Source organism: Nanorana parkeri, unplaced genomic scaffold, assembly GCF_000935625.1.
Source record: "Nanorana parkeri isolate BGI_ZX_2015 unplaced genomic scaffold, ASM93562v1 scaffold676, whole genome shotgun sequence".
NCBI lineage: Eukaryota > Metazoa > Chordata > Amphibia > Anura > Dicroglossidae > Nanorana > Nanorana parkeri.
Window position 1 is genome coordinate 885902 of NW_017306944.1, and position 25259 is coordinate 911160.

At 40.4% G+C, this 25259-nt stretch overlaps 1 protein-coding gene across 1 annotated transcript in view; it reads right to left on the reverse strand.

Annotated features, from left to right (window-relative positions):
• The window catches only part of CACNA2D1 (calcium voltage-gated channel auxiliary subunit alpha2delta 1), a gene marked incomplete at its 5' end in the record, with an annotated part of 205838 nt that overhangs the window by 168878 nt on the left and 11701 nt on the right, over nt 1-25259 (reverse strand). The window contains 3 exons of the mRNA XM_018563565.1: nt 16746-16845; nt 20542-20592; nt 24063-24132. Coding sequence (XP_018419067.1) covers nt 16746-16845; nt 20542-20592; nt 24063-24132 — 221 coding nt within the window. The remainder of the gene's footprint in view (nt 1-16745; nt 16846-20541; nt 20593-24062; nt 24133-25259) is intronic.

Consider the following 25259-nt stretch of genomic DNA (forward strand, 5'->3'; position numbering starts at 1 on the left):
AATTGTATATGCAGTTTTAGTTTGTAGAGTCTGCTACACAAGTATTTTTTGTTGTTGGGTGCTGTTTTAGTTATGAGTACTGGAAACTCTGAACCATTGATATTGATCTGTGGCAGAATATACATGCTTTAGTGTATGTCATACAGGGATGCTGGTGACCCTATTGATCTTATATGGCCATTCCCGCTTCTTTGATTATATTCAGCTGCAGGTCTAGGGGCTGTCATTCAAGTCGAGGAGTCTGTTGGGGGGAGACTTGTCAGCGGTCGATGTGTTTTTTTTTTAAATCGGGTCAGTGGACATTGTTTATAATGATTGGCATGGATCTACATTGATTGGTGATGTCATTGATGATGGATTTACATTGTGGAGCCTTTTTATGTGTCTTTATCTTACACTATCCTCTTACCACTGTACCGCTTACTGGTTCAAGTAGGGGAGGGAGAAGATATGTGGGAGCCTCTTATGTTGAAGGGGGCTTTTATATTCCATAAGTCCCCACATCACTCCACATATGCAGGGGCCAGACATGTGGGAAAGAGACCCTTGGCCCCATCAACATTGGGATTGGCTGCTGCTGCTGCCCCCGCCCCCCCCAACACACACCCTCCCTATTCCTGGCCAGCAAGGCTGCATGCTTAGATAAAGGTCTGAAATGGATACAAATGGAACCCCACATTTTTTTGTGTTCAGGGTTCTCCCTAAAATCCATACTAGACCTTATCAATGTATGTAGTAAGAGTCTGGTATTGATCTTAGGGTGGGGGGAACCCAATGTAAATTAAAAAAATCATGCAGCCAGGGAAATTTAATTTACCAGCACTTTCTACATGTCAGTTTTTCTGTAGTACATTGTTTACATTTTACAGATGCACCACTTCACAGGCAGGTTTAGGGCTTTCCCCAAGCATGTTATTTAAAGGAATTTTAAGCAAAAATTGTTGTTGTAGTCTATTCTTTAGAACATTTCATATGAGCCAGTCAATACAGTTTCCAAATCAGAGGTCTCAATTTGCTGCCCTACAATCTTTTTAAGCATCCATATTTCTCAGTACTCTGTCACTTCCTGGCAACACTTTTGTGGCATCGCATCACCCATACACTAAAAAGTGAGGGGGGACCAGGGAAAGCTCAATGCCCCACTCTACTCCAGCCAGTGCAGTGTTTTTTTTGTAGATCTCTGATTGGAACACTGCATTGACTGGCTCATATAGAATGTCCTGGAGAATAGATAACAATTCAAATTCACAGCTGTCATCATGTAACAGCCTGGTTTTCCTCCCCTACACTGAGTCCCCTTAGTTCCCCCTGTAGTACTAACCAGGCTGGGAAACCATGCATGAGTATTGACTGAATGTCCAATAGGCTGAGATTGTCCACCCTGCCCTGAAGTGGTATAAAAACTACAAAACACATTGGAGACTCGCCCTACCCCAGCTGTGAATTGCACAACATTGTTATGAAATCTTAATATAGAAAATATATGAGGGGTCAGAAGGGTGATATATGTGTACAAACATGCTGTTAAGAACTTAAACTTTCCAAGTGTTTTAATGTCATTATGTTTTTAATATACTGTATGTTGTGGACAGGATATAATGAAATGCTGATTTTTTTTGTAATAGAATTCTGAATCTATTGAAGTAACACCTGAAAAGTCCTATTATTATGTAAGAACAATTTTTGCTTGGTATTCATTTTGGGGATGTGGTGCATGCGAACCCATAGTACCAGTCCATGTGTAAAGAACATTTTGAAAGGAATTTAGCATGTTTTTTCCAATTCGTTTTTATTGAAAAAGCTAAACCAGATACAGTGCAAAGCGTAACCTAGTGCAGGAGCATTCTCAATAAAAAATAAGCTGTTACATCATCCCTGAGCCTCAGTTGCTACATAGGCCACCTATTCTCACTAGTTAAATTCATTTAGATGTTCATCTTCAAGTTTAGAATGTCAACAGAATATACAGAGAAAGTGACATGAAATATTTAACTTAGGGATGGTACCCATATACATTCTATAACCCTGTATCAAACAATTGTCTGAAATAATAACATAATAACAGCAGAAGAAAAGGTAATACTTAAAATAATTAGTATACCAGTCATCATAAACTCAACATAGTGTGGAGGTAATTTGCACTCATGGCTTGTAATAAGGGTGTACAAACTAACATTCCCAAGAAGAATGGAAGGTATGGTACTTGTTCTTTAGGGAAAACATACGCTCATATGAACATTGAAGGTTTACTTTACACATAACGTCCAAATGAGTCGTTGGAGGTGGGTCAAGCAACTTCTTTGTTTTAAAGGTCTTAGCTGCATATAGGATATAGAGGACTATAATTCTAGACTCTGGAGGGAGATCAGCCAAATTTTTATGTAACAAGGCTATTTCAATAGATGAGGTCAAAGTTTGAGGCGTGAACGCAGAAATTATTTTAAAAGCTTCACATTGGTGAATTTGTTTTGGAAAATGTAGATAGTTTTAGATAATTTGTATAGCGTGTTATCCCCTTCATAACTGAGGCCTTTTTTTCATTTTTTGTACCCATGTTATATTCCACATTTTAGGCCTGAAAATTACTTAAAACCCCCCAACATTATATATTTTCTGAATGCCAAGACCCTATAGAATAAAATGGTGGTAGTTGCAAATTTATATGTTGCGCAATATTAGCGCAACTCCTTATTAAACCCCAACCTGAGGGTCATAGGCCTCCCGGAAACTTACCGCCCCTCCATGCTGCCAACCATTTGTGCACACAACATCCCGTATTTATTGTGCCTACAGGCTCCGTGCAAGGTCGAACGGGCTCACAGGGTGGGTCCTAACAACCCGGACCGGAAAACACCCCGGCCAGTCATAGTTAGGTACCTTGATTACAATGACCAGTCAGAGATCCTCCAAGCTTTCAGTGCCAAAAAAGACCTGCGTCTGGATGACAACCGTCTCCTGATCTTTGCGGATTACTCAAAGAAAAGAAAGGCGTTTGCTGGAGCCTGCTCTCTCCTGTACCACCGCAAAGTGCGCTTTACACTCGCATACACGGCCACCCTCCGCTTTCAATCCGGAGATGGCAGACAACACACCTTTCAAGATCCGACCGAAGCCATCAAGTTCCTGGAACAGGAAGCCGTCGGAGCTCCGGGCGCAACAGGCTCCGGTTTCACGAGACCCGCGAAACAGGTTACCCCGGCGAGAAAAACCGTGACCCGCCTCCCGATGACCCCTTCTGATTCTCCCTGAATCTGGCTGCACACATCGACTCTGCTGGCGATCCCCAGCGTCCACTTACCTGACCGCAACACGACCATGGGCCACCGCGACAGATGCTTTGGTCACCGGCCATTTTAGATCCTCAACTACATCTGGATTCTAAAACTTCTCCCGCTGCCCAAACATCATCCGGAGATGTCAGTGAGTACCCACAATATCACTGGCCCCTTATCTTATACTATTTTATCTGACTGCTCACATACTGCCAATATCTCCTTCATCGCAAGGCCAACTCCCACTTTTGTTTTATTTTTTCTCTTGCTTTATTGTTCCTAAGGAGCCACCTGATAGTCCCAGTAAACCCCATTCCACTTCAACGAATGCAGTCCTCCCACTATGCAATGCCAGGATCTGCTTCCCCTCCACTCTGTAATATATCGGCGATCAGTTGTGGGATACAGCTCTTTACGGCCTTTACAACCGTTGTAATAGGTCCTGGCCTAGCGGAGCCCCCAGTTATGCTCTGTAACGCTCTCTAGGAAGAAAGCGAAGTCAAGTACTGACTGTTCAGGATCCCTGTTAGAGATCCCGTTCTTGTTTTTTTTATTTTTGTTACTGTTATTTTTGTTTTGTTATATGCTCTGCATGCTATATGTCTTCACGGTTGATAGTCACCTTGGTCATATATCGCATGATCATTCCCTCCGCACCCTGGCAAGTACTCAATTTTTTCCATCATGGGTACTTCCTCCCACGGACTCTATACTACATCATTTTACTATGTACTCCTATTGCAAATGTGTTTTGATATGGTCACTTATCTCTCCAATGTCTCCAAATATATACCACCTTTTCATTTTGTTTTCTGAAGTAAGATACCATGTTTTACTGATATTAAGTCACACTGTCTTTAACTACATTGGTATTTCTATATGTCTCAGGATATTAATGTGATCTCCTGGAATGTGAATGGTCTGCGCTCCCCTGCCAAACGCATGATGATACTCCGGCATCTCAGCAAATACAAACCAGACATAGTCTTTCTACAAGATACGCACCTCCCTCAGGTAGATGTACAGCGTCTGCGCAAATTGAGGGTGGGTGAGGTCCTGAGTTCCCCAGCGGTGGGGAGAAAGGGGGGGTGGCCATTCTATTTAGCAAATCCCTTAAGTACTCTATCGAACACACAGACACCGATCTCGAGGGTCGGAAACTGCTGGTTAAAGTACAAATACAGGAGAAGCTCTTCTCATTATACAACTTCTATTTTCCAAACACGCCTACAGCTTCATATTTCCAGGAGATCACTTCATGGATTCTTTGTGATGACAACCCTAACAAGCTCCTGGGTGGTGATTTTAACTCGGTAATGGTTACAAGGGAAGACAGGTCGGGTACTTTCCTCACACAGGGTACTCCTACTCATACCCCCCCTCACAAACTTGGCCCAAATGGCTGAATCTTTGAAGGTGATTGATGTCTGGAGGGTCCGCAATCCTTTAGACAAGGAATATACTCATTTTTCGGAGGTGCACAGATCCTTCGCCAGATTAGATTATTTTCGGGTGTCGGACCTGATGCTCCCTCTGGTCAGCGAGGCGAGTCTACTACCCATTGTCATATCTGACCACGCCCCCATCATGGTTCAACTACACTCTTCCATTTCAAAAGGAGAAGCATTTCTCTGGCGCCTCCCCTCTCATCTATATAAGGATGCCTCCTTCAAGTCAATGTTGACAGAAGCGTGGCAGGAATATCAGTCCTTTAATAATCAGCATACTGATAACCCAACCCTTTTCTGGGAAACAGCTAAAGTGGTCCTAAGAGGTGCAATTATGTCATATGTTGGGGCTAAAAAGAGACATACTAAATCCCAATTCCTCAAGGCCAGCTTCGACATGAGGAAAGCCCAATTGGCCTACTCATCCCATCCCTCCCCAGCCAATAGTGTAGCATGGACAAAAGCCAAGCAGAACTTTGAATGGTGGTCAGCCCAGCAACAATCATTTTACCAAGCCAATTCGAAATTGTATTTTCACAAATTTTGGAATAAACCGGGGAAAATAATGGCCAACTTAACGAAACCAAGGACCTTTCAATCCCACATATCTTCCCTACGCTCTGAAACGGGAACTCTCCTTACTGACCCCAAGCTCATAAATTCGGCCCTGGAAAAGTTCTATGCTAACTTATACTCTTCATCATCTCCTGATGTCACGCAAGGCCAACTCCCACTTTTGTTTTATTTTTTCTCTTGCTTTATTGTTCCTAAGGAGCCACCTGATAGTCCCAGTAAACCCCATTCCACTTCAACGAATGCAGTCCTCCCACTATGCAATGCCAGGATCTGCTTCCCCTCCACTCTGTAATATATCGGCGATCAGTTGTGGGATACAGCTCTTTACGGCCTTTACAACCGTTGTAATAGGTCCTGGCCTAGCGGAGCCCCCAGTTATGCTCTGTAACGCTCTCTAGGAAGAAAGCGAAGTCAAGTACTGACTGTTCAGGATCCCTGTTAGAGATCCCGTTCTTGTTTTTTTTATTTTTGTTACTGTTATTTTTGTTTTGTTATATGCTCTGCATGCTATATGTCTTCACGGTTGATAGTCACCTTGGTCATATATCGCATGATCATTCCCTCCGCACCCTGGCAAGTACTCAATTTTTTCCATCATGGGTACTTCCTCCCACGGACTCTATACTACATCATTTTACTATGTACTCCTATTGCAAATGTGTTTTGATATGGTCACTTATCTCTCCAATGTCTCCAAATATATACCACCTTTTCATTTTGTTTTCTGAAGTAAGATACCATGTTTTACTGATATTAAGTCACACTGTCTTTAACTACATTGGTATTTCTATATGTCTCAGGATATTAATGTGATCTCCTGGAATGTGAATGGTCTGCGCTCCCCTGCCAAACGCATGATGATACTCCGGCATCTCAGCAAATACAAACCAGACATAGTCTTTCTACAAGATACGCACCTCCCTCAGGTAGATGTACAGCGTCTGCGCAAATTGAGGGTGGGTGAGGTCCTGAGTTCCCCAGCGGTGGGGAGAAAGGGGGGGTGGCCATTCTATTTAGCAAATCCCTTAAGTACTCTATCGAACACACAGACACCGATCTCGAGGGTCGGAAACTGCTGGTTAAAGTACAAATACAGGAGAAGCTCTTCTCATTATACAACTTCTATTTTCCAAACACGCCTACAGCTTCATATTTCCAGGAGATCACTTCATGGATTCTTTGTGATGACAACCCTAACAAGCTCCTGGGTGGTGATTTTAACTCGGTAATGGTTACAAGGGAAGACAGGTCGGGTACTTTCCTCACACAGGGTACTCCTACTCATACCCCCCCTCACAAACTTGGCCCAAATGGCTGAATCTTTGAAGGTGATTGATGTCTGGAGGGTCCGCAATCCTTTAGACAAGGAATATACTCATTTTTCGGAGGTGCACAGATCCTTCGCCAGATTAGATTATTTTCGGGTGTCGGACCTGATGCTCCCTCTGGTCAGCGAGGCGAGTCTACTACCCATTGTCATATCTGACCACGCCCCCATCATGGTTCAACTACACTCTTCCATTTCAAAAGGAGAAGCATTTCTCTGGCGCCTCCCCTCTCATCTATATAAGGATGCCTCCTTCAAGTCAATGTTGACAGAAGCGTGGCAGGAATATCAGTCCTTTAATAATCAGCATACTGATAACCCAACCCTTTTCTGGGAAACAGCTAAAGTGGTCCTAAGAGGTGCAATTATGTCATATGTTGGGGCTAAAAAGAGACATACTAAATCCCAATTCCTCAAGGCCAGCTTCGACATGAGGAAAGCCCAATTGGCCTACTCATCCCATCCCTCCCCAGCCAATAGTGTAGCATGGACAAAAGCCAAGCAGAACTTTGAATGGTGGTCAGCCCAGCAACAATCATTTTACCAAGCCAATTCGAAATTGTATTTTCACAAATTTTGGAATAAACCGGGGAAAATAATGGCCAACTTAACGAAACCAAGGACCTTTCAATCCCACATATCTTCCCTACGCTCTGAAACGGGAACTCTCCTTACTGACCCCAAGCTCATAAATTCGGCCCTGGAAAAGTTCTATGCTAACTTATACTCTTCATCATCTCCTGATGTCAAGCTAGGGGATGCCTTTTTGGCATCAACTACCCTCCCGAAAATATTGGAGGATGATCTTTCCTACCTAAATTCAGATATTTCACAAGACGAAATTCTTAATGTCATCAAATCAGCAGCGAATGCTAAATCCCCTGGCCCGGACGGATATACATATGAGTTCTATAAACTGCTCCAGACACAAGTAACGCCCACATTACTAGAAGTCTTCAACGGACTATGGAGGGGGGGCACGTATCTGCAAACAGGACAGGAGGCATAAATCAAAGTAATTCCGAAGAAAGATAGAAACCCTACTTCGCCAGACTCATACCGCCCGATATCCCTCATAAATGCTGACGCCAAAATATTATCCAAAATTGTTGCGGATCGCTTAGCTAAGATTTTGCCGAGCCTCATATCCTCGGCCCAGGTTGGTTTTGTCAAAGGTCGCTCAGCGGTGGCCAACATACGTAAATAATTGGCAGTACTTGAATGTGCGAAACAACATCCCAAATCTCCTCTGGCCTTGATTTCCATCGACGCCGAAAAGGCCTTTGACAACATCCAACCATCTTGGCTTCTCAGGGTCCTGGAGTCTATGGGGTTCTCTGGCCCCTTTCGGTCGTTTGTAACTGCACTATATGCTTCCCCCTGCACTCGGATGCTCACCCCAGGCTTCATATCCCCTAGTTTTCCGTTACGGAAAGGTACCAGGCAAGGCTGCCCCTTATCACCCCTATTGTTTAATATTTCTGTAGAACCCTTGTCTTTGCACTTCCAAAATAATCCCCATATCTCAAGTATCCCGGTTAATACACAAAAACTCAAGATTATGCTTTTTGCCGACGACATAGTCCTATTTTCATCCAACCCAAGTCAGGACATCCCCCTGATCCAGGCTACCTTCTCCCACTTCCACAAATTCTCTGGCCTGTCCATCAATACATCCAAAACGGAAGTCCTCCCGCTCACTACACAAGCCACTCTTTCCCTCGCAAACCTCAACACCTTTACGGTTGCCAAACAGACTATCAAATACTTAGGCCTCCAGATTGGCAAAACCCCGTCCTCCCTCTACCACTTAAATTATCCCCCCCTCATTCATAAAATACAGAAAGAATTGACTCTCTACAAAGACCTTCCCCTGTCTCTATTTGGAAGAATTCACCTTGTCAAAATGATCCCCTTTGCTAGACTCCTATATCCTCTCCAGACACTCCCTATCCTACTTAAGCATAAAGATGCCAAAGCACTTAATTCGGCCTTCCTGACTTTCATATGGCAGGGGAAGAAGTCCAGAATCTCAATCAAAAAACTTAGCTTACCCAAACTAGAAGGGGGCCTGGCCTTCCCAAACATTAGATTATATAACTTGGCCTGCCTTCTTCGATACTCAGTAGATTGGGTCTATTCTTCTTCTCGCTATTCCAATTTCCAACTGGAATCGGGGATGGTCCACCCATGGAAGCTACCTTCTCTTCTACACTGCCCCTTCTCAGCTCTTCCCCCTCCCATCCGTTCCAACATACTCATTCGGGACACCATCATTGCCTGGAGAGAGGTTCACAAACTATTGAAACTAAACCCCTTTTTCACCAAACACTTGCCCCTCAGGGAGAATCCCTCCTTCCCGCAAGGTGAGGACTATGAAGTTTTCGCTAGATGGGAGAAGGCAGGGGTCTCCCACTTCACGGCCCTCCTCAACACGTCCCTTAAGAAACCTGTTACCTTTACTGAATTTCAATCGACATACGGGATCCCGAGAAAAGATTTCCTTCACTTCATGCAGTCAATAGCGCACATTAAAAAATTGAACCCTAACTTCTCACAACTGCTATCTACAACACCAATGGATCTAATCTTCACACCCCACACAAACTCAATCTCGTCTCTATACCCACACATTCGACAGGCTGCTTTACCCCCTCTTTCCACTTCTAATTTAGTTAAATGGGAACAGGATATTATGGTGGAGGGCATTGTGGACAAAATACTACAGGGCTACGCCTCACTCTGCAAGGTAGTGATTAACGAACAATGGAGAGCAACACAGTTCAAAATTATGCACAGAGCCTACTACGCTTTCCAAATTAAGTTTAAACAAACCCGAAACGTTACATATCTAGATCACTGCCCCAAATGTAATTTGCAGGCCGCCTCCTTATTTCACTGTTTATGGGAATGCAAACGGATTCAAACCTTCTGGGATGAAGTGGCACACTACATCACAGCGGTGACCGGTTGCACATTGCTTCCGGAGACCCTTCTGTTTTTGTTTAACTACTGGGACTTCTCAGTGAACAATCCCACCAATTTCAGATGCTCAGTTAAGCAGTGGATAAGCATTTCCTTACTGGTAGCTCGGAGATGTATTTTGCGAGAATGGCTGTCACCTCTCCCTCCGACAATTAAGAGACTACAGGAAGATCTATTGAACCTTTTCCATCTAGACAGGTTAGATGCTACCCTTAACCTGCAGAATGAGAAAGGGGTAACCATATTTTATGACAGATGGTCACCTTTCATGAATGTGGCCTTTTCCCCCTCTGAAAGAGAACATGTGCTCATCCCCTTTGAGTTCTCCACTTGTCGACTGCTTGACAAAATTGCAACAGTCACTTAGATAATTATCAGGGGAAATCTTTATCTTTTAGTTCTGACACATGATGATGGGACTTCAAGGCCGCGGGAACTATCTCGAGACATTGCTGGAGTTGTCACTTACATTTATTTACCAAGGTGATCTAATTATACTGACTAGGGTTGAGGAAGGAAAAGCTGTGAATTGTAACACAATCTTTGCACACAATGTAGAGCATGTTCTTCGTTGGATTGTTGCTTTTGTTTTTGTTTTCATTTATGTTCTGGTTTTCTTTATTGCATATGCGTGGGCTGACGCTCATATCACTGTATCTCCTCAGGGTTTCCTATGAAAACCCTCACCTCCTGGACTCACCAGGACCCGATCAATACTCTTTTGTATGGCGACTTCATACCTCTGTACCAGTTAGTAATCAATGTACAGCCCATACTTATAGATATCTGATATTGTGATAAATGCATTTTTGTAACATTTTGTAACAATTTAACTTTTGTATGATTTCATTGCAAAATCAATAAAATGTTTAAAAAAAAAAATTAATTAAATGCCCCAAAACACAACAAAATACCAATTTTTTTAATGAAATATAAAAGATGAGGTTACAACGAGTAAAACGAATTTAGTATATTTAATGTATCACATCAAGCATTATTAAAAGAGATGCTGCTTGCTGAATTGTATTTTTTGAAAATAGTTTTTTGCATTTTGAAAGCACAGCTTACCCCTGACATACCTTGCATTCCACACCTGCAGCACAGATAATCTCCTTTTCATAGTTATCACAATAACATAAAAATATAAGTGCCAGAACATAAAGTTCCTCCAAAATTAACTGTATTTATTTCATGAGCATCAATACAATAGGCAACCACTGACGTTTTTCTGCATCAATCGGCCTTGGTCACACAGGGAGGGAGCACAAACACTATCAACTGTAGCTAATAAAATGTGGCCTTCACTATAACTGCCTGTAAACAAGTACAAAGAATGGACTCTCAAATGGCATATGATAACCACGCGTTGAACAATTCTTTCAATTTATTTTAAATGCAGGCCGTTATCCCGGTGGTGATTGAGGCCCTGTGGAGCATGAATTTATAACATCAAGATCCGCTAGGCCTCCCACTTGATCAACTTCCTACGCACATTACCTCCCCGGGATCCGGGAACACCCTTTTCACCTCATACAATGCAAACAAATTAATTGCCATTTTATGAACATCCATAAAGTGTTTTGACACATTAGAGATACAGTAGAGATCCAGAGTTTATGGGGGTTAATACTTCCACAAAAATGTTCTCCAATCCTGTATGAAGATATTGCATAGTGCATCCCACATTTGGAATATTGCACTCATTACATTGTAGCACATCAACACATTTCTTGTAGTGCACTTAAAAAAAAACATTGGACAGAAAAAGTCTCTCTTGAGTGCTTGTTCACACCAAATGCAGACCAGATCTACATGAGTTTCTGCACACACAGTGCAGTGTGTTTTGCCGCATTTTTTTACGCTGTTTTTGCAAAAAAGTTTTTGCTTTTTTTAAAGTTTAAAATGGGCTTTCAGTGCGTTCCAGTGCATTTGCATGCATTTTTGATGCTTATGTATGCGTTCCAGAGCAGGTAAAATAGGGCTTGCTGCAGTTTTTTTACATGCTCTGGAACTGAACGCTGCGGTGTGAACTAGAGCCCAAAATACCATTGGCATACATTGGATGCAGTTTTGATCCGGTCTGTAACTGCTCTGCTCCTGAAACGCGCTTGGTGTGAACTAGCCCTCATACTATAGAACATGTGTGTATGTATTCCACATTATCTGCAGGCAGAAAACCCACACTTAAAGGAGAACTATGAGATGAGTGCTTTTCACTCACCTCATAGTTCTAGCCTACCTGTGACAATGAGACTGTCACAGGTCGGCTCAGTAGATTGGGAGGTGAGCGAACACATACCGGGTTCGCTCACCTCTCGATCCTGTCACGGCTCTCTGGCGTGACGGGGGAGGGGCTGGATTCCCCTCTCCCCGCTCCGATCTATCAGTGCTGACTGGCGGAACGGACGGGGGGGCAGGTACAGCTGGTACCTCTAGATAGGCAGAGCCAGCTGTCACTCACGCAGCTGGGCGGATCCCGTCATCTAAGTCGGGATCCGCTCTGGCTGCGGCGTCTCAGTATACCACGAGCTGTAGCTTGCGGTATACTGAGCTTATACCTGGATTTTAATAAAACCAACAAGACTAGGAAATATGAGAAAGCAACAAAAATACTATGCAAATTTGAAATAATATTGTATTCCCTATTTTCTTAGTTTACACATATTTTGAGCTATTATTGTGATGCCTTCCTGCCAGCAACCTGTACCTTTTTATATGAATGCTGCAATGTTTTTTAATTACTATAATACATATAAATATTTGTAACTTTTTATGGATTCACTTTTAGCCAGTGTGGAACTGACCGAAAAGTAAACCTGAATACTCCATGTTGATCAATCAAGAGAACATTCAGTATCAGTATTCAATGGACATGTCAGAACTGTAGAAAAACAGAAGTCAGAAAGACAGGTATTTATACATGTCAGATTGTGCAACTGCCCTAGGCTCACAAGAAAAAAATGATAGCTTGGTAAGAACTTGGTGCATCCCTTATCATGCACTTCCAACTTAGAGTTCTATACAAAGCTGGCATTTACATACATCATGATCATCAAGAATGGGACACAGTTTAGTATAAATTGCAGAGCTCAATGTCCAATAAAATCTTTATCCATAGGTTGTTTAATTCAATTTTTTATAGATGTATGTTAACCACCTCTAGTGCATTGGCCGTGCCTAAATGGCCGGACGAGAGCCTTGTAGATGCGGGTGGAATCTTAAAACTTCCCCCCCCCCCGTCCCCACTCTTCCATGACACCCAGCGCGCACACGAATGAGGAAACTGTCAAAAATGTAAACAGTCAGTGATGGCTGTTTACATACAAGCGTTCCGGCATCTGATCGCTTGTATTAGGTGTGAGTGTGCGCCTGCTGTCGCCAGTTCCGAGATCCGCTGTGCCTGGTGCCAGCTGGGACCGGCAGGGTGGCTCTGTCACCAGAGGTCAGAGAGAGAACAGTACACGATCCCCCTCTGATCACCTCTCCGGTCCCTGAATGCAGGAAGTGATGTATGTTACATCACTTCCACATTCAGCTATAATTTCCGGCTACAGAAGCCGGGGAGAAGCTGGTGAGGCAGATCTCTGCTACATCAATTTCTCTGGGGGTCCCTAGGTGACTTTAGAGAGACCCCTGATGTCTCCATAAAGGGGACCTGTCATGTAAATTAGCTATCACATAGGGAGCTTTTTATCCCCCTGTGTGATAGCAATAAAGTGTAAAAAAAGTTTTAAAAAAATGAAAGAAGCATAAAAAAATTAAAAAAACATAAAAAAGTCACATATAAAAAAAACCCCACAAAAAATGTTTGAAAGTCCCCCGTCCCCCACATACACATGCAAACATGCGTCGGGTGCACCTACCTGCAAAAACAGCGATTGCGCCTATTGTACATATCACCACAAACAAGAGTAAGAGTAATAGTTTTTAGGGCCATTAATCACTGATACCACTAAACTGATGAGTGGTAAAAGCTTTTAAAGCATCGCCTTGGGTGAGGTCGTTTTCTTGCGATTTTGCGGGCGCACACAATTTTAAAGTGTCTATTTATCCAGTTTCCTTAGCGGTTAGACGGGTTTTTTTGCATGCTAGCTGGTGAGTGTGCTGGGAAACATTTTGCTGTTGTATTTATCCAGCGTGAGCCCGTCTTTTATATTTTGCCAAAAAAATCGAGGTGATAATAAATGTTTCATAACATTTCATAGGGAAAGTTTTTTTAAAAAAATTTACGGTACTTTTTTTTGTTATGTAGTAAGAAATAAAAGCCCCAGTGGTGATTAAATACCCCCAAAAGAAAGCTCTATCTGTCCCCAAAAAATTGTCTAAAATTAATTTCAGTACAGCGTTGTATGACTGAATAAATGTCAGTCAAAGTGCCGCAGTGTTGAACACTAAAAAATGGCCTGGACAGGAAGGGGGTTTAACACCCTGGTCTTTAAGTGGTTACGGTTGCTTGTTCTAGCAATGTTAGGTCACAAGCTCCAAAAGGCTCAAATGTGCTTTTCTACTGAAACTGTTAGGGTTCTCAGCTGAACTAGAAAGGTTTCAGGTTTGTGTCTTGTGGGCTAAGCAAGCAATTAGAGAATAATGTTATCAATTTATTATCTTGAAGAAAACTTAGGGGTCTATTCACAAAGCTGCCATAGGCAGCCGAGTGAATAACCAGCCCAAAGTGTAGTGAGCCGCTGTTCGGCTATTCACTTCAGGCTTGTACGGCTGATTTCATCGTATATCGGCTGGCTGCAGGTCGGCCACACATGCTCAGCATGTTCGGCCGACCCGAAGTGCAGAAGGAGTTCAACTCAGCCGATCCAACATGTGGACCGGCTGAGCCGAACCTCCGGCAGGCTAATCGCTGCTGTTCGGCCTATTCTCATAGATGCCGAACAGCAGTGAGTGAATAGCCGAAGGCTGAGCGGCATTCGGCTTGGCTACTCTGCTCGGTACCTCTGTGGTACCGAGCAGAATAGAAAATACGTTTTAAAAGTAGAAAAAACAAAAATAGAAAACGATTGGGCGGAGCTACAGTGGCAGCTAGCTCTGCCCAACTGTTTTCTATTGGCTAGTAACCAGCAGATGCTAGTTCTGTCATTAAGATGAGAGCTTAGCAGAGTCGGCTTTCATATCACTGCCGGCTCTCCTAAGCTCTCGTCGTAATGACACATGGGCGTCCCTGGTTACCTGGTAACCTGGGACGCCCATGTGTCATTACATACTGAGAACCTGTCGGAGCTGCTGTGATTTTAAAGCAGCTCCGACGGGTTCTCGGTATACTGAGGAGCCGCGGTGTAATGACAGAAGGTGTCCCTGGTTACCAGGTAACCAGGGACACCTTCTGTCATTACACACAGAACCCGAAACCAGGTAACCAGGGACACCTTCTGTCATTACACACAGAACCCGTCGGAGCTGCTGTGATTTTACAGCAGCTCCACCGGGTTCTCAGTGACGCTGACGCAGAAGCAGGCTGTCGGCCAGCCAACGGCGGGCCGTTCGGCCAGCTTCGATTTACCCCTGGGCTCAGTCGAGCCGAAGCATATGCCTTTGGCTCGACTGAGTCCCTCGGCCACCTTCGGGGGCTGTACGGGCTATAGTGAATAGCCCGTACAGCAGCCCTGAACCAAGGGGGTCCGAAGTTACGGATAGATCCTTTGGTAGCTTTGTGAATAGACCCCTTAATTGTTTTTGAACAGCAGAAATGTCCTCAGATGTCCTTTTTTTATTGTAACAGAGTGGAGCTCTATTCCATGTTAAAAGGAAACTGAAAGCTTTTCTGATCTGGTGAGTACAACTGCAATGTCTTTATTTCATCTACAGTTTCCCTTAATATGCTTTATTTAAGGGAAATATTGTTATATGGATGCAAATGTTTTTTCCATGATCATGATCATAATGGTACTGGAGTATGCAAACTTGATTGTGATAGTAAAGTGTATTTTCACTTCTGCAGCCAAATTGGGATTAAACATCCAAATTTACAAAAGCATAAACATATTTTTTAAAATGCTGCTTACCTTTTTACTTGCTCTTTTCTTAAAATTCTAATTCTGAAGTTTTCCTCTTCATGTTTAATATTAAGGAGGGCACTGTAGACTTAATGTTTACCCTGCCTGTACTATGCTATCAGATCTTATTATCATCTGTATACTAGTTTTGAACACTGTCTGCCCTAACAAAGGGTTAAATATCTCAAGGCTTGGGTGGAACGTGGTATGTTAATGCATTTTCTTTATTGTATCCCTCATATTGTCCCTCTAATTGCACTTTGAAATTGTTCAGACCAGTATCCCGTTGTGCCCAAAGAATAGTAACATCCACAGCACAGAGATGCTTGCAGACAGGCTTTTACAAGAGGTCTAAAGCTTAACAGGATACATGGAATACATATTCTATTGATGAATATTCTGTATACTGACAAAGGTTATTTTTCACCCATATCAACACCCTCATTGCCAATTTAACAGGTTTCTTCATTGCATATTGAAAGCTAAAAACTGAAAGCAGTATGGTCAGTGGCTGACAACAAAACACTGCACTTTTCATTTTCCTCCCATGATGCATTTGTTAAAGCAGATTATATATAATAAATTACATAATCTATTTCAAAATATATTAAGATGGGTATTTCAGAATTGTATTTCATATTAGGATTTTGCTTTTTTTTTTTTAGACAATTTCTTGTTAGTTTTAGTGTGTGCTTGGAGTTTAGCATTAAAGCCCTACTCTAGGCATGGTTAACGCCATGGTTAACGCCTTTGTCATATCTTTATTACTGTCTAAGTTCCTGCTGGGTAAGGACAGGAAGTCATTGGAAATCCTTCCAATAGAGACACAGACAAAAACATATTTGTAATAGAGGGAGAAGGGTTATTTTTAATAGAGGGGGAAGGGTTAGATCTTTTATTATGGTTTTAAGTGCTGTCTATATTGTCCTGTAGGGATGACAAATGCCTCATCTCTTGCTATGGCTGAAAAGTTAACCCTTCCCCACTCTATCCAAAACTAAAGAAAACATTGACTGAAGTAAAGTTAAGATAAGTTCACCTGAAAATTTCAGTGAAATAATGTTTCATTTAATTAGCACAACATGAATTTAGCTTAAAAAAAACAAATAGGCATTACCACCGATATACTTACAGCAGCAACATTCACAAAATCATCATCTGAGAGGGTTTCCAGCATCTCAGTCACAGAGGTTCTTATCAACTTCAATGTCAGCCCACTGACACTGCCGCTCCTGTAAAAGGAGGCATGAAAATGAGAAGGGTTTACAAAAAAAAAATCTGCCTGAAGTATCCTAATCATTTTAAGGTTCAATGTCAATTGAATTAATTGTAAAGCTTTTCTAGGTTATCCATATCTATACCTTCTTCCTCCTTCACATAATAGGCATTTTAAAAGATCTAAATGGCAGCTTGTCTGCTTCAGGGCAAAGCTCAAACAGGAGGGATTGCAAATGCTGATGAAACACATTGCAGTAATATAAAAGTATTCCAATCCATTTAAAGCATCAGATGTAATCTATTCCATCAAAGCGACAAACAAGAGAATAGATTTTTTTTTTTACTACAAAGCAATCTACTAGACACATCAGGCTTGATGCTTTCTCCCCCGACGTTAACCTAACAAAGAGCCCTCTGCGGAAACCAAGAGATGCTTTTAATACACTGAATCTCTCACTTTTCACTCAGTACTTACAACTCTAAATAAATGCCAAAAATAATGCATGTAATGTCAGGTAATGGGATCAATTAGGAGGAAAATGATTAATTTGGCTGGACTGTGGATATTTTGTGTTTTTTTTGGGAGGGGGTGTGTTGATGTGGAATGATATTGTTCTATCTGCAATACAGGTTTAGCACAAGTGTCTGATTATACTAAGATAAATATGAGCAGAATCTTTTAAAGTGCATACTGTCCCCTTGCAAACAATACTATCTTTTGATGTGTTTGTGTTTGATTTACTAAAAGAGCAAACATGTTCACTGAGGAATTTGAAACTTCAATCATCCCATCAAGTGCAAGGCAAAAACACTTAAAAAGAAAAAAATCCTCTGTATACAATTGGCTAATTAATGGGAATACAGTGTCACTGTGTTATTAGGTCATAATTACAAAAAGAACACCCAACACAGTGTTCTTTTACAAGCAGGATTTTGTCCCCTATCTGGAAGCCAATGACAAAGATAAGCAAAGCAGCCATGGTCCAAAAATCATAGACAGCAGTTGGAAAACTGCAGCATTCAACCCCACAGCCATGATGTGTGTGAACTGCCAAGCACTCAAAACTGCTGGGAAGGGCTGCAGTGTTAAAGAGCCCAATAAGTCCATATTTGCAAAGTGGAGCTTTATTGACTAAGAGACCTGTGAGCTAGTTCTTTTCTATTGTATATGTAGAAAGTGAAGAACAGCAAAGTAATACATAAGATAGTAGCATTGCTCATGCCAGGTTTTTTACTACTCTGAATTAGTACCAGCTATTTGTTATTATTATTTTTTAGTAAGCTGAGTTTTTTGTTTTGGTTTGTTAAAATACATTACTCTGCAAAAATGTAATAATTTATATTTATGAATTGCACTGATCTGTGACCAGTTAGCTCTGTCCATCAGCAAAAGGTATGGTTCATTAAACAGAGAAACAAAAAATAAACAAAGGTAGAATTGTTGCCAATATCAAACAATCAGATTCCCCTTTCATTTTCTTTAAAAAAAATTATGATGATGCCCTCCTTTATAATTTATATCAATATATGACATGTTATGTATGACATCAATGTTGGGCTAAAACTGTGATATGCCCTTTAAGGATGTTGTTTTCTCACTTTGTGTACTGACTCATATCCTATCTGAAAAACTTTTGACGTAAACGAAAAAAAAACAAATTGAATTCTGCTGCTTACTGTATGCGAAAATGTAAATTTGTAATAATTTTCTAGTCTCCAATTTTAACTAATGAAATCTAATAGGTTGGAGATAATAAAACATTTGTATTATGTGATATATCATCTTTAGAACAACAAATTGCTTGAGTCATGGGGGTTGATTTACTAAAGGCAAATATGCTGTTCACTTTGCAATAGAAGTTTTCCCTTAGCTTTGCGAATGAGAAGAAGGTCTGCTGACTTCCATCATCTAATCATGTGCAAGCACAAATACTGTTTTTTTCCTTGCACATGATTGAGTATTCTTTGCAAAGTCAAATTTTACCACATTCACCATGCATAGGGAAACTTCCCCTGCTAAGTGAGATTTCCCTTGCATAGTACGCAGCCTATTTGCATTATATAATGCACATTTGAGGCTGCCTCCAGATTGTATAACAACACTGTTTTTCAATAATTAGGTTTTCAGCCCCAATATCAACAAATGCTCTCAACCAGCAGTTTTTTGTAATTCCTCCCCGGGTGATTTGCTTCACCAAATCTAATAAGCCCCTCCATCCTTTGTAAGGCACTGTCACTTTGGCAGGTTCCTTACCACAGTCTACCAGGAGCTTATGTTCCTACCAGAATATATTATAATGGAACACTTGGACCTCACGTCTACAGTAACAGGGGCATATCCTGTACAAGTATACAATATATAACCAAGTAAAAAACAAAACATTTGATAGATTAAGTATCAACTTTCTTCTGTTTCAAAATAGATTTGAATGCACTTTTATAACAGCCACATTTACAAGCTCATATTCTACCTTTTTGTAAATACTTCCCAATGATAGAACTCAATGCTAACTTTAAGATCTCTGCATCACTTCCATTCTGTGTCTCTTTGGAATAACAAGAATTAGGCAATTCTTATTAAAGTATCATGCTACCAAAATCAGGGTACTATATAATCTTATTTGTCTTTCTTTAGCATTTGGTACATAGGTTCAGGATCTGGTCTTCTCACTATATATTGAATACTTAGTGGTCAATGCTGGACCTTTATGTTCGAAGTTGACACTCTATAACCCAACAAAATGTAATTGTTTTCTCGATCAACTGTATACTTTTTGATTTTTTGGTAAATATGTTGTTAAAAATTGTGTTATGTACTGAGCTTGTCTCTTGTGAAAAGAGTTTATGTAACATGGCATCTCAGTTTGTGTTAACATTGCTATTATTATAACTCCCACGCAGAATCCTATTGTTCTACTCCATCATTGTGTGCTTTGTCCTTGTTCTTCTGCTCCATGTTTTCAGCATTCTTCCTTGTCCTTTACCCCTAACATTGATTTAGGTGAATTTGGTGCTTGAATAAAACTTTCTATAAATATAACTTTTATTATAATTATGCATCTTAGAAGAGGATAAATTACATTTCTAAGAATGTTCAGCATATTCAATAAACATACGATTTCTAATATTTTCCATATGTTGGTTGCCACAAGTCTATAACAATGATCAATGGTACTAAAAACACTAGATAAATTATGAGTTTTATAAGTGTTTAGCAGAGAGGGAAACAGAAGGAAGTTACACAGATAACATAGGGGACATATTGACAGCAGACAATAGATAGTTATCAAGAAAACACCCAAAAAACAAATAGAAAGATTTATCCAAAAAATGTGGCTGCACATGCCAGCAATGCTGCAACTTAACATTGTCTATATTAATGATTCGATGGAGAAACATGTAGATGTATCATTACTACATTGTTAATGAAAACATATGTACAGCATTGCTGGCTAGAGCTTTTTGACATTTTCACACCTGTATTGAGTTGGATAAGTTGCAGCAGAAACTGTAGCCGGCATATTTGGACTGACCTGAACCGACAAAGAGTTTCTGGTGAACTGTAATCCTAACTAGTTGATTTATTAGCAAACAAGGTAAATGTGACTTGTACTTTTAGGTTTAACTTCAACAATGTCATGGATTGGTTGTTGAAATATTCATACAATGATCCTTACTTTCCTCAACTAATCAAAAAAAAAGATACCTACACATCCACCAAGATAAGCATGTCTTTTGGAGATGCAGCTCCTTGAATATACCTAAAATATAGATAAGAAAAAAGTTACAGTATTGATTCTATTTATGACAGTTATACAGGTTATTTAGTTTCACTAAATATATAACTGATTAAAATATGACATTAACAAATACAAACTTTTTTTGCATCTGTACTCTTATTACATTTATAAAGTAACAATACCCAAATGAAGCAGCTCCATAAAATGTTGGGTCTAGGATGAATGTAGAACAGAGACCTGGAATCCATGCTGAATGCAAAGCTAAAAAATTGAACCTAATTTTCACATAATAGCTTTGATGTGCTTTAAGGCAACTCCCTACAGTGATTTTGATCTTGAATCAGCCCAGATAAATAATATAGGGAAATGTAATTTAGCAGATATCCATTAAAATGAAATTCTTGTGTGGGGTGTTATTTACAGGTTCTCTGAATGTTACTTGTATTTACACATTTAGATGAATGTATTGTAACAAGGACACTCCACTGTAGACCAGAGGTGCAAGTCAGATGCAGTTTATTTGCTTTCAAAACGGTAGATAACCCGAAATCCTCTCAATATGGTTCACAAACCGGCAGCTCCCTGCTGCACTGGCCTCCACACTGACTCCAGGGTGGAGCTCTCCTGACTCACAGGTGGGGCCCTGAACACATCCCAGCACACTCTTCATGAGGGATGTACACAGGTGCACAATCAGGTGCTGGTCACTACCAAAGCATGGACCCAGGAATGGAGATTTCATCCCACCCAGAGCTATAAGAAATCTCCTGGCTCCAGGATCCCAACTATGATCCAGAAAACCTGGAAAGAACTGAAAAGGCAGTTCTCTCCTGGTACACGTACTGTCTTCCTGGAGCCACTCAGCCCCTCTGGCTGAGAACCCTGGGTGACTTTGAGGCCACCTAACACCGTGGTATTGCCTCACAATGCCACAGTATATAGAAAATATAGTTACACTATATATTTGCAAGCATTTCTAGTTTGTAAATATTGCCAATAGCATAATGCAAACAGAAAGGTCAGCGTCCCTTCAAAAAGTGTGTATTGTCTGATAATAGATTATGTTTTAGCCTTTAACAAATGTCTTGACTATATTTTCCACATATCCACTAATGGTAGCTCTGTTCTAAACACAGGTATTGTGTGTATTGGAGTAAAATGTATTATGGGACATTTTCACAAGAACATAATGAACAGTGTGAGAAGGATGCTTTTAGCACTGAAGGTCTTTTGTACTTCAATGGCCTCCTGCTATATTAGGCTAAAATGCCCTAGGCATTTCAGAAACACAAAATTATAGAGCAGGTTGCAGTTGCCTTAGCACTCAAAGCCTTCACATCTATTTTTTTTATTCTTTATTTATGAAATTTCACAAGAAGTAATGCTCAAAGATACATACATGAGAGAATCAGTGTAAACCAAAAACATGAACATAACAAAACATAACATAACACATTTCACACAACATAGGTAGGAAGCTGAATAGTATTAGAAAGATACGCCACCCGCAACAGTCATTGGGGTGAGCAACATGACCAAACTTAATGGGCATCCCACCCAGGGACAAAATCTTAATTTAATTAGCCAAAGAGAGGGAACGAGCAAAGAAAAACAGTAGGAGGAAGTAAAAGCACAGACAAGAGATAGAAGGGAAGGGAAGAGAAAAAGGGGAAAAAAAAACCCACTGAAGTTCCTAACGCTCCTACCCAGATCAAGAAAGTGGCCATGGCAATCCGGATGTGAAACAGAAGCTGCAGAGAGGAGGATACTCTATCCAAAAGGAGCGCACTAACAGGTTCAGGCAGAGACCTATTGGTTGTCAGATTCTCCCAATAGGTCTCCCTCTTCCGAAAAGCGGACAGAATGCCAATAAAACCAGGCTTTGTTGAAGGCATCCATTCGGTCCTGGCGTGAATAAATCCTGCACTCGAAACAATGTATTTCCTTAACTTTTTGCGGAGATTCCTGTCTACAACAGGCCTGAATTACAATTACAGTTTTTAATTATGTCAATTAAAATGTTCTTTCCTTTTTTTTTAATTTATTATAGCAAATAACATAAACATCTGACTTTTTTAGATAGAGATACGTAATGTTTGGTTTTCAGTTTCCCAATGATAGATGAGAAAAAAAACTAAATATTTTGAATCTTGGATGCCTTTATTTTAAATGCAGGGTCAAGATCATAAACTGGTAAAGAAGCATTTATTATATTTTTTTTATCAGGGTTAACAAGCTATATATCACACTGTGTTACATCTTGGAATTATTGTTAACCAGTCTGCATTATCATATACAAAATAGATGTAGACAACAATTTACAGATTTTACGCTTCCTCGTGACCAGCCTTATTTCTACACAACTATTCACTATTCCTTTCCCCTCAAAAAATACATTTTACAGCATCTTATTAATGCGCACAAAACCATGTATTCAGGCCTGTACTCATACTCACCCAAATGCTCTGATACTTACCCTGATACTGGAAATTCTAGTCAGAGGGAGATTCCCTCTGACCCGCAGTGCTGCGAGGGAGCATGGAGCCAGCTTCCCAGCCAATCAGGAAGCTAGCTTCCTGCTGCCTAGTAACACTGTGAGGCAGCCTGGCTTCCTGACCAATCAGGAAGCCGGGCGGCAGGTTATGATCCACCACCTGGCTTCCTAATTGCCTGGGAAGCATGTGATCTATTGAGAGAACACTGGTTTCACGCTCCCTGGTGACACTGCAAGGCAGCCTGGCTTCCTGACCAAACAGGAAGCCAGGCGGCGGGTCATGACATGCTGCCTGGATTCCTTATTGGTGAGGAAGCCCCGCTGCCTCACAGTGTAAATAGACAGCATGAAGCCAGCTTCCTGATTGGCCTGGAAATCAAAGTGTGCCAACTGGCCCACAATCTCTTTTTTTAGAGCATGCTAGTAGACATCAGGAAAGGGGTGCTAGTCATTGTTGCTTGCTATAGTTAATTTTTCAATAACTATGATATATTTTATATTTTTTGCTTATAAACCAATAATACCTGCAAGTATGTAATTGAAAATGGTATTAGAAAAAAAAGTAACATAAAAATCAAACAATGAATTCTATTTACTGAGAAATCAGAGTAAAGCTTATATTTAGTTATTGCTCATTATTATGCCACTCTTAAGATAATGCTGTTTGATAGGATTACAATTTCTAATTAAATGATAGAACAAATGTTATGGATATTGCTTGTTTTGCTCCTAAGCTGCACAGATAGCACAAAAATTTGGGTAGAGCACTCCATCTCCCACGTTTCATTACACTGTAATTTGTAAGTAACATTGTTTAATGTTTTTTTATAATGAAAAATAGTGAAGCAAAGAAAGCAAATGAGCCCTGTTTTGCTTTTGCTCTAGTTGCAGCGCAAAGTGAATAAATTTTTCTTATTAGGACTTATCAAGCACATATCAGTGTATGCATTACATTAATTGAATAAATTAACAAATGCATAAATATAAATTAACTTACCATGGTCGCCTTCTAACATCATAAAGGTCAATTTTATTTGGAGTTCTGCTCTTATCCACCCATGGAGACGCTACAAAACAATACATTTAAATTATTGAATTTTTATGAATGATAATGATTATTATGTTCATAGATTAAGTAACACATAGCATTACTCTTAATTGTCTACCATAAAAATGTTTCAAAAACTTATCCTGGTAATTATATGGAAAGCATAATGTATTATTAGTAAACATATGCTTTGAATAATATGTACAGTGTTTTATAGTGACATTTACATGCTTACTTTTATATACGTGTATTGAATTAAATGTAGAGTTTTATAGATTAGCCATTAGAGCACTGACACCCAACGTGCAGCCCTTTGGTACTTGTTATATGGACCCTTAGGCCCCAGTAGCCAGTGTTTTCATTTGAGTGATACACCAATAAGCTGCATTGTTATTATTAGTTAGGGTAACTGAATGCATTTTTATGCTTTATCTTCTGAGTTTAGAGTCACTTTAATTCTTGCAATGTTTCCCATGTGGATCTGATAAGAACAGAGTTAATCCACCATCAGTTATTGCTTCGATGTTGGGAAAAAGTAATATAGCTGTGTGTCTTTGTTATTTTTCTGTTAGTCAGTGACTTAAGTTTTATTCTGATCAGTTTTAGACAGCTGGTATGAATTACACTGGGCTTGTAGCGCAAGTGACTTAGCATTTACTGTATATGTGCAATGGGGTGCCATTCTACATTAATAATAGTGCTCTTATACACTTGCACATGGTAAACTGCAGTAAGATGCATGATTAACCACATGTTACCACAACAAAGCATAAAGCCAGGCTTAATTTCTTGCTACTCAGAAATTGAGCCCCTTGCTGGCAGTTATCTAAAGAGGCAAACGTGACGCTGAAGATTTTCAGTATCTTAGTTGTGCTGCTAAACTCGTTAGTGATTAATTGCTAGGAAGAGCAAATGATAGCTAAACACTTGTAACAAATGGCTCTATATAGAATACGCTTTTAAAGTAGCATGTAGTAGTACCGTTAATGAGAAAATATTTTTTTGTTACAAAGCAATGGACTTCAGTAAAGTATGTTTTGACCACAAGCACCACAGGAAGTGTTTTGGCTTGTACTTATATCTAATTATGACAAGTCTACCAGCAGTTATAGCCAAAACATTTACAAATATCATGCTTCTTCAACC